Raw genomic sequence first — 12,386 nt, forward strand, 5'->3', positions numbered from 1 at the left:
CAACGACCAAAGAGAAAAAAAAAAAAAAAAAACCTAAAACGCAAAAAAACTAACTAGATGTTAACCTTGTTCTGACCGGATGAAAGGGGCACGAGGGGGTCAAAAAAAATGCTACAAGCCAGTTCAGGTTAAAACGGCAGGCTACCGAGGGGTTAATACACCACTACCACTGTATCGCAGGAACAGGTGTGCACCATGAGTCCATGACACACCCACGCACAAAAAGTTGCAGGGATCTCCTCAACAGGGAAAGCTGGTCAGAATGATGCAAGGGGACAAAAAAGCCCTTTCTCGGCCTGATGAGAGGGCCAATTCAGCCAATTCAACCGCGCGCCTCGGCTTTTTAATTTCGAAAAATCTTTTTATTTACTGGCTCTCCACTGGTTCACAGTTGGCACTAGCCTGCGTTGGGCCTTGAAGCCAGAGAGAGAGAGAGAGGAGGGGGGGGAAGCATGTCGAGAATGACGACGGAATCGACCAGGCTTGCCCTCGGTACCTCCGTTACACGTGCCTTTGTCATTCGCCGTTGCTGCATCTCACCTTTGACTGCAGTGTAGTCATCAATCTTCTGTCAAACTTCGGGTAATTTATGCTGCCAGGGCAAAGTGCACCGGCCTCCCCGTTGCAACCACCAAAAAACCCGCTGTCAGAAGCAAAGGTGGGGGAGACAACTGCAACGCTGTGAGACGTTGGCATCACAAGCAAGCAAGCATTACAAGCAAGCATCACAAGCAAGCAAGTTAGCATCGCAAAGTGGGCGCAGTGGAGTTTTTTAGCTGCTGGGTCTGGCTGGAGCCAACGCATCAGGAAGACAGCATTTATTCGCCCTGGATGATACATTGGTTAATTGGATACCAACAACTAGTTATGTACAAAGGGGTCCGGCCAACCTGGCGTATCAAGTAGTGTGCGGATCGGCTAGCCTCGTTGCCTTGTTACATTTGCACAGGCCAGGGTTTGAACGGTGCCCTCCAAGATGGAGCTCAGTTTCCTCCTAGCCGTGGATCCTACGCATTCGAATATTATATGCCCCTTGCCTATAATAGAGAGATTACAACAACTCAAAGGGGCGCCGCTTCATGAGTCTGATAACCTGAAAGAGACGTGCACAACAAGGAAAAGTTGAATGGTCATCTCTTGCGCGTCATTGCTAAGAAAAATACAACGACGAACTCGAGAGACGAGTAAGAATGGGAATAGAGGCAACAGAGACTCTGTGGAATATTCTGTGATTTGCCTTGTTCATGGTCGCCTGGCGCGCTTCAACTCTGGAATTCGGATCCAACTACCGGCGACAGGCAAGTTGATTTGTCAAAATGTCTTCGAGCTGGGCCAACATGCAGCTGTAGAGCAAATTTCGTGGCTAGAACAGTATCAAGAATATAATCTGCTTCTTGACAATGTTGAGCAGCCTCAAAACTCTTGTATCTCTCTTGACCGCTATGAAAACAAGGACATATCTCCGGTCTCGGAGAATAGGGCCAGATTCTTTCTAATGCTCGGAAAAGACAACAGCTTAGTCTCCCCCCAGTTCTCTATCATGAAGATAGACCATGTGCTCGTAGAACGTGCTTGCCCTCTCCAGTAGTGAACTGAAAGGGAAGTGCTTGGATACCGTTTATGCTTGGCTTTGTGTGTACGTGTCTCCGCTGTGTTCAAGGTAAAAGAGAAAAGAAGGAGTATTCTTTTGAGGAAAGTAACAAGGCTATTCGGCTTGCGTATTTAGTGTCCGACCATCACCGCCATTGACCGCCAACACTGATTAAAGAGGTAAATAGTCTTGTTAGCCAAATCACACAGCTTTTACTCTATGCTTGCAATCGCCTACTCGTGTAAACTTCTCTCTCATGTAGACATATTCCAGAAACAAAGTCCCATTGCCGTCGCCAAATTCAACGCACAAGTCGACTCCCCAAATGGAGCCATAGACGATGCTCAGTGAGGAAGCTAACATCAGCTCGATACCCAATCTCCAATGGCTGAACTTGAGAGGAATAGGAAACAATATGGTAATTGTAATTAAATAATTAATGATAATGGCGGCCGCTGCAGACACTCTTGACAGTGACATGCCAACATGGGCACTTGCATGTACGTGGCGCAACTCTATCTCTTCAAGTGGCGGCGCACTGGAGCTAGGCTCCGCTGCTTGTGACGAGCTCACCAGGATGCATCATTAGATTATTACGTTTATTTTCTCTTTAAAACTAGCCTCCATCTTATTGGCCTCCAGCCATCGTTCTTGTAGTGCGCGACTTGATCGCGTCAATACCCCAGTTGCTCGTTGACTGCTACAACGCCCGATTACCATATTAGGATCCTCGCCGGATTAGCAACACGAAGCCGCTGATAGCCGACTCCAAACTAGCTCTCGAATGGCTTGCTTTATTGGCTGTCAGGCCACTGCAATTACGGCAGTTATTTAACCCCCATATGTGGCTTGACAGGCAAGGCTACTACTGCTTTTGTCTGAACAGGTACAATTATAGTTTGCCGCATGACCCCATTCTCCGGCAGCACGGCATATCTTGCTGGAGAAACGTGGCGGTGGCGCATTGTATCCCTTGCTATTATTAAACTGAAAAGAGCTCGTCATTGTTCCCAATTCGCGGGCAGCATAGCCTGCCGGGGCGTCATCTCTCAGCTTTACTCATATACGGGAAGTAGCTTAGGAACGTATGACAGGACGGCCTTGTCTTCTGTGCGAAAGAGCTTTCGCGGTTTCAAGAGAAAATTGAACAATTCTTTTTAGAAAAAAAAATAGAAAAAAAAATAAACAAACAAAACACCCAAGCTTGTCATGTTATCAATTTTGCTTCTCTGGAACTTGGCATGACGTTGAGCTCTAGTCCCGCGCCGTGCGCCTTTCAATATTGACGCACGTTGAACTAGTTTTCAATCATCGCCAAACTTTTCTCGTATAAATCGAGCCATTCTCGAACCCGCTCGAGCATACAATTTGATCTTGGCAATAATAATCAAAACATTCGGCTTGGCCGTCAACTCCTGCGTTTATCCACCGCCAAGATGCTTGTGCTCTTCTGTCGCCGGCGTGGCGTGTAGAGTTAAACTTAGAGTCACCTCACACCGAGTCATGGCACGAGCCAGCTGTTCATACGGCGGTAGCCGACCCAAAAACTCGGCTATCTCGCCGAGATTCTATTAATTGACATTTCAGATTTTAATTGGACCATCGATGCCGTTCGGTTCCTGGTAGCGCACGAAGCGTGTGTCTCAACACGTACAGGGTGCCTGATTCACGACGGCGTTATCTCCTCAGCCTACCACGTCGACATGGACTTTCCTAGGCCATGCAAAATAATTTGTATGACGGCGAAAATATATACATGGGAGCTTGTCAATTTCTGACACTATGCTCAAACGAGGATGCTCAGCGATTGACCTCTTACTCTTCATCACGAGTCGGGACACAATACCCTGTGAAATATCACTCCTGCCGACGTTCAAAACAGCTGTATTTCATCGACGATCAAACCAAAGGTCCTGTTTTGTGGCTTTTTGCTCAAGGACTGGAAAGATGAGCGTCAAAGAGTACAAGTCGGGCATCGTGCTTTGCGCGTCGCGGCAGCAAGCCACTCACTCCTCTCTACCTACTTATTTACCGTCGGTGTTATGAGCCCAGGTACTCCCCGCACTGGTACCAATCTCCTCCTTTGGTATCTAATGTTCGACATGGACAGGGATGTTTGATGCCCATTACAACTTGTAGGCTCATGGCGGCCGTGGTTGGGCTCTGCGACAGCATAGTTCCAGGAAAGCTTGCCAATTGGCCTTTGATGCGCATCAAGTGCCGTCTCAAAACATCATGAATTTCCATCCGATACGGTAAACAAGTCCACTTTTGCCCACGGGCGACGTAGATAGTACAAAGCATGTCATCAAGCTTGAACACGGCTGTCAGGCGCGAGTCTTGCTCGTGTCGCAATTGCCTCCCCATAGCAGGCGAGGCATACTTCACAGCTCCGTCCTTTCTGCTGCGGTAGAAAAAAATGGGTTTCTTTCAATACTCAATTATTCTTCTTCTCTTGCTAAAGAAAGCTTGTATTCATCTCCTTGCCGTTTTTGAATTATACCAGAATGCCGTCCTTTAAATTCGTTTTCGCCGCTGCCGCCTTGCTGGTGGCCGCCAACGCCAAGACTGTCAAGATCATGGCTACAAAGGACAATCGATTCGACCCTGATTCGATTACTGCCAAAAAGGGTGACATTCTCGAATTCCATTTCAAAGGACCCAAGCACAGCGTTGTCTCTGGGGACTACCACAACCCCTGCGCTCCTCTCCAGATAGGAACTGGCTTCTTCTCCGGCTTCCTCAGTGGCTCCAGTGTAGGTTCAGCTAAGAGTTCTGATGGACTTTATGTGTTCACCGGTACTGATATATTGTCACCTACAGGGCAAGGTTTTCCGCGTCGAGCTTGACAATACCGATGCCATGATTTTCTATTCCTCCCAAGGAAACGCGTGCGCCTCTGGCATGGTGGGAATCGTCAACCCGAGCAAGGACAAGTCTCTGCAGGACTACAAGAGCCGGGCTAGCAAGCTTTCTGAGGGAGTTTCTCCTGGTCATACTGCTTTCGGTGGTGAACTGTCGGAAAAAGGCAGCTCCCATGACGACAGCAAAAGCGACGACAAGGACGCTCAGGGCGGCAAGAAGAGCGGCGACAAGCCTGGTCAGGACGATAAAAAGAGCGACAACAAGTCTTCTCAGGACATTATAAGTAGCCGCAAATACTGCAAGAAGAATTTGGCTGGTATAGTCCAGGTCTCGACAGTGGCTCTGACCGGCATTTTTGGTGCTGCTTTGTATATGCTCTAGGTCAATGCGATGCCTGGTGGTGTAGCAATGCCGCTGTCCAGCTTTGAATCTTGCTTTTAGAAAAGTATTACCTCCAAGTATTATTGATTTCATTTTATAGTGCCTTTGGCGTTAATATCAACATTCAGGCTGCCTTTCTTGCTTGTCGTTGTAATTGCAGAAGAATCAACGGTGACTACATGAGAAGTAGTTCTGTGTCTCCACCAGCCAAACCTGAAGTCTGTTAATATACCATGAAAAAATCATGTATTTCCAAGTTCTTGCGCAGATGCTTCGCAATCTGACTCTGTCGGGGTGACTCATCCAACTCCAAAATAACAAGAGCCACGCTAACTAAGCGCAACGCGGGGAAGACGTTGGCCGAAGCTGTCGACCCTCTTACTAACATCGACCGCGCGGATTATAAAGTCTTGTTTGGCTCTGCAGACAATTTCAACAATGTGAGAATAGACAACGTTCAGACTCTGTATCATGTCAACCCCTCATTCAACAAGCCCGCGTGGGCGGCTCCGTGACGTCGTCCCCTCTGTCTTTTTGGGCTCATGGCCTCCGGGATCCAAAATGGAATTACAGATGTGCCAGGAGTCCGCGTCCACACACAGTCTATCCATTCAGATGATGGAAATGTGAATACGGGAGTCACTACAATCATTCCGCGTGCCGAATGGTTCAACAAGGCTTGCCACGCAGGCGTCTTCCGGTTCAATGGCTCTGGAGAGATGACGGGCACGCATTGGATAGAGGAAACGGGTCTTCTTCATTCGCCCATTATCCTCACCAACAGCTTCGCCGTAGGTCAGGCATACACTGGAATCTACCAGTACGCATTGAAAAACTATACTGGAGATGAGGGTGAGGTTGGCTGGTTTCTCCTCCCCGTTGTCGGCGAGACATTCGATGGCTACCTCAACGACTTGGGTGTCTTTGCCGTGACGCCTGAGCACATTGTCAAGGGCTTGGAAAACGCCAGCAGCGATGCGGTGAGAGAGGGGAATACGGGCGGTGGTACCGGGATGATCTGTCAAGGTTTCAAGGGCGGCACCGGTACCAGCAGCCGCGTTGTCCCTGCGGCGGACGAGGGCAAGACTTATACGGTGGCAGCCCTGGTGCAAGCAAACTACGGTCGCCAGCACCATCTTCGCATTTCGGGCGTTCCTGTAGGACGCATCCTGGCAGAAGAGACGGCCAAAAAGGCTGCCGAAGCCGGAACGGAGGTGCCCAAGAACGAGGCCGACGCGTCAAAGGAAACCAAGGACGGCTCCATCATCATCATCCTTGCGACGGACGCACCGCTGCACCCGACTCAGCTTCAGCGCCTCGCGAAGCGCGCTACTGTTGGCCTGGCACGGGTGGGAGGATACGGGCACAACCCGTCTGGCGACATATTCATGGCCTTTTCGACGGCAAACGAGATGGCGGTGCAGACTGTAAACTCCAACGTGCGCAAGGTTGACCCTTTCAAGCTGGGTTCGCACAGCATCGAGACTGCCGATGACCAGACGATCAATGCTCTGTTTGAGGCGACAGCTGACGCAACCGAGGAAGCTATCTATAATGCGCTCTGCATGGCTGAGACAATGGTTGGCAATAGAGGTCATTGCATCGAGGCTTTACCTCTGGACAAGCTAAAGGAGATTATGGACAGGTATCACTACTCGGGATAGTCAGGGACACGACACGGGCTGTCACTGCTTGTTGTTGTGGGAAGACTCTGCTCTTTTCATAAATGATATGTATGCACTTTTTGAAATAGTTGTCGCTCGTATGCTTATGAGAAATTCATGCAGTCGGTGGGTATGTTTGTCGCAGATGCCATGACGTGACTTTTTGTTTCTTCGATAGCGGTCCGGCTTCTTCCAACTCCACTCTCGAAAATAAGCCGAACTCCCGAGATATCGACCAGTCTGCGACCACACCTGGTACAACCACATCTATGACTACGCCTGTGACAACAATGTCCTGATTTTATTCGAGCACACAACAAGGGCTCACACAGAAAAAAAAAATTATCCAATACAAACTATGCGGGGTAGCACCGCAGCTGCAGTGCTGTCGCGTCGTCTGCAAGCCTCGGCCAATTGCGGCCGCAGCGCCAATGCAAAACAAGCTCGCCGCCGCTCGATTCAGACCCTCTCTGGCGGGCGGTCAGCGTCTGCCTCGCCGCTACTAAAACGGCGCCCGGCGAAAAATGTCTGGAAATGCCCAGAAACGCATCTGGTGCGAGGCGGCGCCCTGGTCCAGTTCCGATCCCTTGCGACAGAGGCTGGCGTCAACGCTGATGGTGGCGGGCCGTTGGCAGAATACGATCGCCGCGTAGAGGCGGGTGAATTGCGCAATGATGAGCATCAAAGAGGTAACGCATGAAAGGGGGGGTTTCCGGGAGGGTGCTTTCACTCCTTCCGCAGCGCGACCTTTGCTAACGCCCGACAAACAATCTAGGAATCATCGAAAGCCTGCAACATCTCTATAATGAATTGCGCGACTACGACGCACCGACGGTCGTGCATCCGAGCCTCGAGTCGCTAAAGCCCAAGAAATCAGTGTTTTCGTCGATATTTGGAGGCGGCCCGAAAAAGGGAGAGGCCGCCATCGGTCAAATACCAGATAACTTGCCCCGCGGATTGTACCTCTTTGGCGACGTCGGCAGCGGCAAGACGATGCTGATGAACCTCTTCTACGACACGTTGCCGCCTTCGGTCAAGAGCAAGACGCGGATACATTTTCACAATTTCATGCAAGATGTGCACAAGCGTTTACACAAGATCAAGATGGAGCACGGCAATGATATCGACGCCGTCCCGTTTGTCGCCGCAGATATTGCCGACAAGGGCAATGTCTTGTGCTTTGATGAGTTTCAGTGCACAGATGTTGCAGACGCCATGATTCTTAGAAGGTATGGTGCTACCATACTGCTCATACATTGTAATTCTTTTGCTGACCGGTAATCAGGCTCTTGGAGGCTCTCATGTCACATGGCATTGTAATGGTGACGACTTCCAATAGACATCCCAATGAACTGTACAAAAACGGCATCCAAAGAGAATCCTTTATCCCAGCCATCAAACTACTCAAGACCCGGCTGCACGTCATCAACCTAGACTCACCCACCGACTACCGCAAGATCCCCCGGCCACCCTCGGGCGTCTACCACACGCCGCTCGACAAGCACGCCAACTCGCACGCGGAGAAGTGGTTCCGCTTCCTCGGCGACACGGAGCACTTTGCGCCGCACCCAGAGACGCAAAAAGTCTGGGGCCGGGAGATTTACGTGCCGCGCGTGAGCGGCCGCTGCGCCTGGTTCACCTTTGACGAGCTGATTCGGCAGCCCAAGTCGGCGGCCGACTACCTCGAGCTGGTGCGCTGCTACGACGCCTTCATCGTCACCGAAGTGCCCGGCATGACGATTCGCGAGCGCGACCTCGCCCGCCGCTTCATCACCTTCATCGACGCCGTGTACGAGGGCAACGCCAAGCTGGTCCTCACCACGGAGCGGCCCCTGGGCGAGCTGTTTGTGTCGCGCGACGAAATCGCAGAGAGTCTTTTGGCATCCAGCAGCAGCAGCAGCAGCAGCGACAGCTCGGCGCCGCCGGCGTCGTCGTTGTTGTCGTCCGAGGGGCCTTTGAGCGCAAAGAAGCCCGCCGCGAGTATGGAGGAGGTCATGGACGAGATGATGGCAGATCCGGACGGCAGCGCCGCAAAGCTCAAGGCCTCGAATCTGTTTTCGGGCGAGGAGGAGGCGTTTGCGTTTGCGCGCGCGCTCAGCAGACTCAGTCACATGGAGAGCAAGGAGTGGGTTGAGCGCGGCATGGGCCTGGAGAGCAAAGGTGGCAAGGAGGACAAGGATAACTGGACACGCACACGGAGTCGGCAAATGGAGGACTCCATGTAAATGGGCTTCACTCGGAGCCTTTGGAAAGCTATCGAAGCCTTTTGGAGAGCTACTCGGCGATGCATATATTTCTTTACTCATTTATCAGCGCTACAGAGAGATCTTATTGGTGAATGGGAGCGCCGAGATGTATTGTTTGCATATCTATAGCATGTTCTATCATATAGACTGTCATTCTTAGCGCACACGAGTCAGACGGGATATCCAAAAGATGTGATGACATGTGTCCGACTCATTATCAGACACCAATATGCCCACATAGGCTGAGGTAATGTCTCTGCGACAAGGTTCACCATCCGGACTTGGGCCGAATCTAATAAGAATAAACGGAGTTGCGGAGTAGATAATTAGAATTAATCTGTAGCAACATTGGCATTTGGACTCGGTAAATTCACAGTGCGGCCATAGAGACGTGCAAATCACGACAAAGTGACGGAGCAGCAGCCGGTAATAGTGGGCTGAAGAAGCAAAAACCAGAATAAGCAAAAACTGCGCGTCAGGCTGAGACTGAGACCTGCCAAACACCGGCAGTGGTGACCGGCTGCCAAGTAGCCACGAGGGCACAAGAAACCAGAACGCGTGAGTAATCAATTCGCGCAAAAGAGAAATGTTAACGCGTTGGCCCAAGTCTGAAACGGTCTTTGTCCATCTGCTCATTCCGAAAAGCGCACAGGGCCTTGGTTTCATTGTTCGCGACAAGCGACGAGCAGCAGTAGTCAAAAAAAGATGGGCAGCAAACAAAAAAGAGCCCTTTTTTTTTCCCGGGGCGCAATTGAATGCAATTGTGTGGTCTGAGCGCCGACATGCGAGACAAAAATGGGCTGGGCTGCCCTGAGACATCCATCACGAGTGCCATTTGCATGTGCGCGGTGCGCTCGGATAACTAACTAGCGGAAAGAGTTGAAAATGGGTTGAGCAAGATGCCATTTCTCTGCTTCAATCTTCTTCCTCTTCCTCGTCATCGCATGCATTCTCGTATCATTGGTCCTCTGGATTCTCAGGCATGAGCCGCCATGGCAAGATGGCGTAGCTGAACGCTTTTACCTCTTTTTCCAAGACAAGTCGGTACTACGGAGCCAATAGCCACATGTACAGCGTTATATTGCACATGAGGCGCGACGTAGTGCTACGCTGTGATGGAATAGCGAGTCGATGGCTCTTATGAGTCTTTACTCTTTCGCTGCAGCTCATCATTCCATATGCTGGTGAAATTAAGTATGAGTTCTCACAGAAAACGCATGTTCCTCATCTCTGAATTCTGTCAAAAAGGCGGGACTTGCTCCATTCGGCAATAATCGACACGTACCGAGCTGACGTCAACACGCTAATACCAGTTCAAGTACTCCGGACCGTTTATTTCTTCGTAATGGTTGGACCGCCTCCGATGGGAGGAGCTGGGAGCCACAAGGAAGGCCCCGGGGCTTGCGTTTCAGGACGCTGCTAGTAGATGAACAGGTTGTGTGGGGAGAAGCCGCGAGCCGTTAGTAAAGTTATTAACAGTCAAACAATGAAGAGCAATGCGCGGGTCATTCGTTTGGTGTGTAAAATTGTTTGTTTCGTCATTATTTCTCGCGACTGATGCGCCCGGGACGTGGCACGCATGCTTGGACGCAGGTCACGGCAAGCAGAATATTCTCAGTCGGTGTACGGATTAAAAGATTGTCCTTGATGGAAGCTGACGGAAGCTGAAGGGACAGGACATGGGTAGGCAGATGGGACGGTACTTTGTCGTCATCACAGCAGGACGGTCAGTCACGATGACGCGTGGCTGCGTCGCGGTGCGGGATGTATGTAAATAGGGCAGCAATTGCTCCCTAGAGAAATAGGAAAGAATCAATAATGGAGAGATGCTTTCGCGTCGAAATACAGTTTACCGTTAGGCTCCTTTGTAATTGGATGAAACGGCGCGATCATGAGCTACCGAGTAGCTGGCTCGCCTTGGCACCGTGCGAGAATTCGACCCTTGTGTGGGGAGATGGCTATTCTTGTCTTTCTGGCATAAAAGAGCGCAGAAGCTTTGTTCTGCATTCCTTCACACACCTGGGCCCGAGCTGGATGTCGACGCTGAGGCTGTTCGATGCTTGTCCGAGTTGTCCGAATAGAGTTGTGAGAGATCGGCAAGCGCCACGGCTGAAGAAGAGTCTCATTAATCGGAGGCGCTATGACGACCTGTTTTATGCAGGAATTTCCCTTCTTTTTTTCCGTCTTTTTTTTCCTTGTTTGAGTTCCTTTTTATACGATGGTGGAGAAAAATTTTCTCTTGCTGCGCTCCGGCAAGGCTGCCGATGCCGGACTTGACTGCTGAGACACGCCATCAAGGGCAACATTGCTCAGATGGAAATGGGGCGGAAGCAGGCAATGGCAATGGCAATTTGTCGCGATGCAAGTATCAAGGGCAAAGGGAACACCATATGCAAGAAGCTCCCGTCGTCACGTTTTGTGGATAACTGAACATCTCCCTCATCCCTTTTTGATTGGTCGAGGGAGTAATGCATATTGCATTCGACCAGTGGCTGGCTGGCAAGATTTACTGGAGCCAATGGCAGTGACCGGGTGCCTGTAACAGCGGGAGCGGCTGTTGCACAGGCCCAGGCACAGACGAGGCACCAAAGGCACTAACCTGCAGGCTGTGTGGTACCTGATTCCAGGGGCTCTTTCTTGCGCCCAACATCCTCTCCGCCTCTCCGCCTCTCCGCTCCTGTCTGATTCTGATTTATGCCGGTTCGTATTTATCTACCAGTCCTGTGCGTGGCCGATCAGAAACCATTGCCCCTGGCGATGATCATCATCTAGCGGGCGAGCTAGAGCATTGTAGGCTGTCAGCGGCGTATCTCAAGCGAGGTCGCAGGGATCTGCACTAGTGCAGAATGTTTTGCACAAAAGCAGTTGGGTTTGCACAGAGTGACGGATTACATTAATACATGACTCATATATGCGAAATTCGAGAGGTTAAAAACACGTCAAATCTTATTGTGCCTGTATTTTTCAATGAGATTTTGATTCTATTTATCCTGGGCACCCTTGGCACCCTGGGCTTCCGGACCTCGGCGCAAGGTCCGCGCGCACAGACTTTCACAGACCTCTTTTGCCATGCAATCATGCACCACAAGGCACAAAGCGATTGTCATGGGGCTATACACTAAGTAGGGCAGACAGGCAGTTTATGAAGGCATGCACAATTGCCAATTGGTAGGAGGAATACGTGAACAGGGATAAGGGCGGATAATGACCTCGTTCGTGTCCACCCATCCACACCTTTTGGCCACTGCTTTTTCTCAATGTGATGGCATCCACACCTTTTGGCCTGGCCTCTGCTTTTCTGTGAAGGTCTCACCAGCCCCGTCCTCGACTTCAGACAAGCAAAGCAAACCCATCTGCTAGTCTGTCGAACCGTCGACCTGGGCAACCCTCCCACCTCGGTGCCCCCAAATTCCTCACAGCCAGTAATAATAGTCCATAATCGCTGCAAATAGGTCATTCATTCAACCCCCCCCCCCCTCTTCCTGATCCCCGGCTCTTATCCTTGCACCAGGGCCTTTTCTTCTCCCTTCCCGCCCTTCCTCTCCACCATCGTCCCTGCCCATTTCCATGCATCATCTCTCGCTAGTCCTTCGTCACTTTTCTTCCTCTTCTTGCCAACGTGCATATCTATCAATTGCT

The 12,386-nt window shown here is 50.7% G+C and overlaps 2 protein-coding genes across 2 annotated transcripts; both read left to right on the top strand.

The window, feature by feature from the left end:
- Positions 1–4,098: 4,098 nt before the first annotated feature.
- On the top strand, positions 4,099–6,501 carry BBA_01349 (peptidase family S58; the record flags this gene model as incomplete). The annotated part of the gene is made up of 3 exons (XM_008596446.1): positions 4,099–4,347; positions 4,415–4,772; positions 5,420–6,501. 3 exons carry the CDS (start codon positions 4,099–4,101, stop codon positions 6,499–6,501), a joined length of 1,689 nt encoding a protein of 562 aa, XP_008594668.1.
- A 358-nt stretch (positions 6,502–6,859) lies between these two features.
- On the top strand, positions 6,860–8,726 carry BBA_01350 (AFG1-like ATPase; the record flags this gene model as incomplete). The annotated part of the gene is made up of 3 exons (XM_008596447.1): positions 6,860–7,190; positions 7,277–7,730; positions 7,787–8,726. The coding sequence occupies 3 exons, from the start codon at positions 6,860–6,862 to the stop codon at positions 8,724–8,726; spliced, it is 1,725 nt and encodes a 574-aa protein (XP_008594669.1).
- Between the last annotated feature and the right edge of the window lie 3,660 nt (positions 8,727–12,386).

This window comes from Beauveria bassiana (assembly GCF_000280675.1).
Source record: "Beauveria bassiana ARSEF 2860 unplaced genomic scaffold BBA_S00003, whole genome shotgun sequence".
NCBI classification, from domain to species: domain Eukaryota; kingdom Fungi; phylum Ascomycota; class Sordariomycetes; order Hypocreales; family Cordycipitaceae; genus Beauveria; species Beauveria bassiana.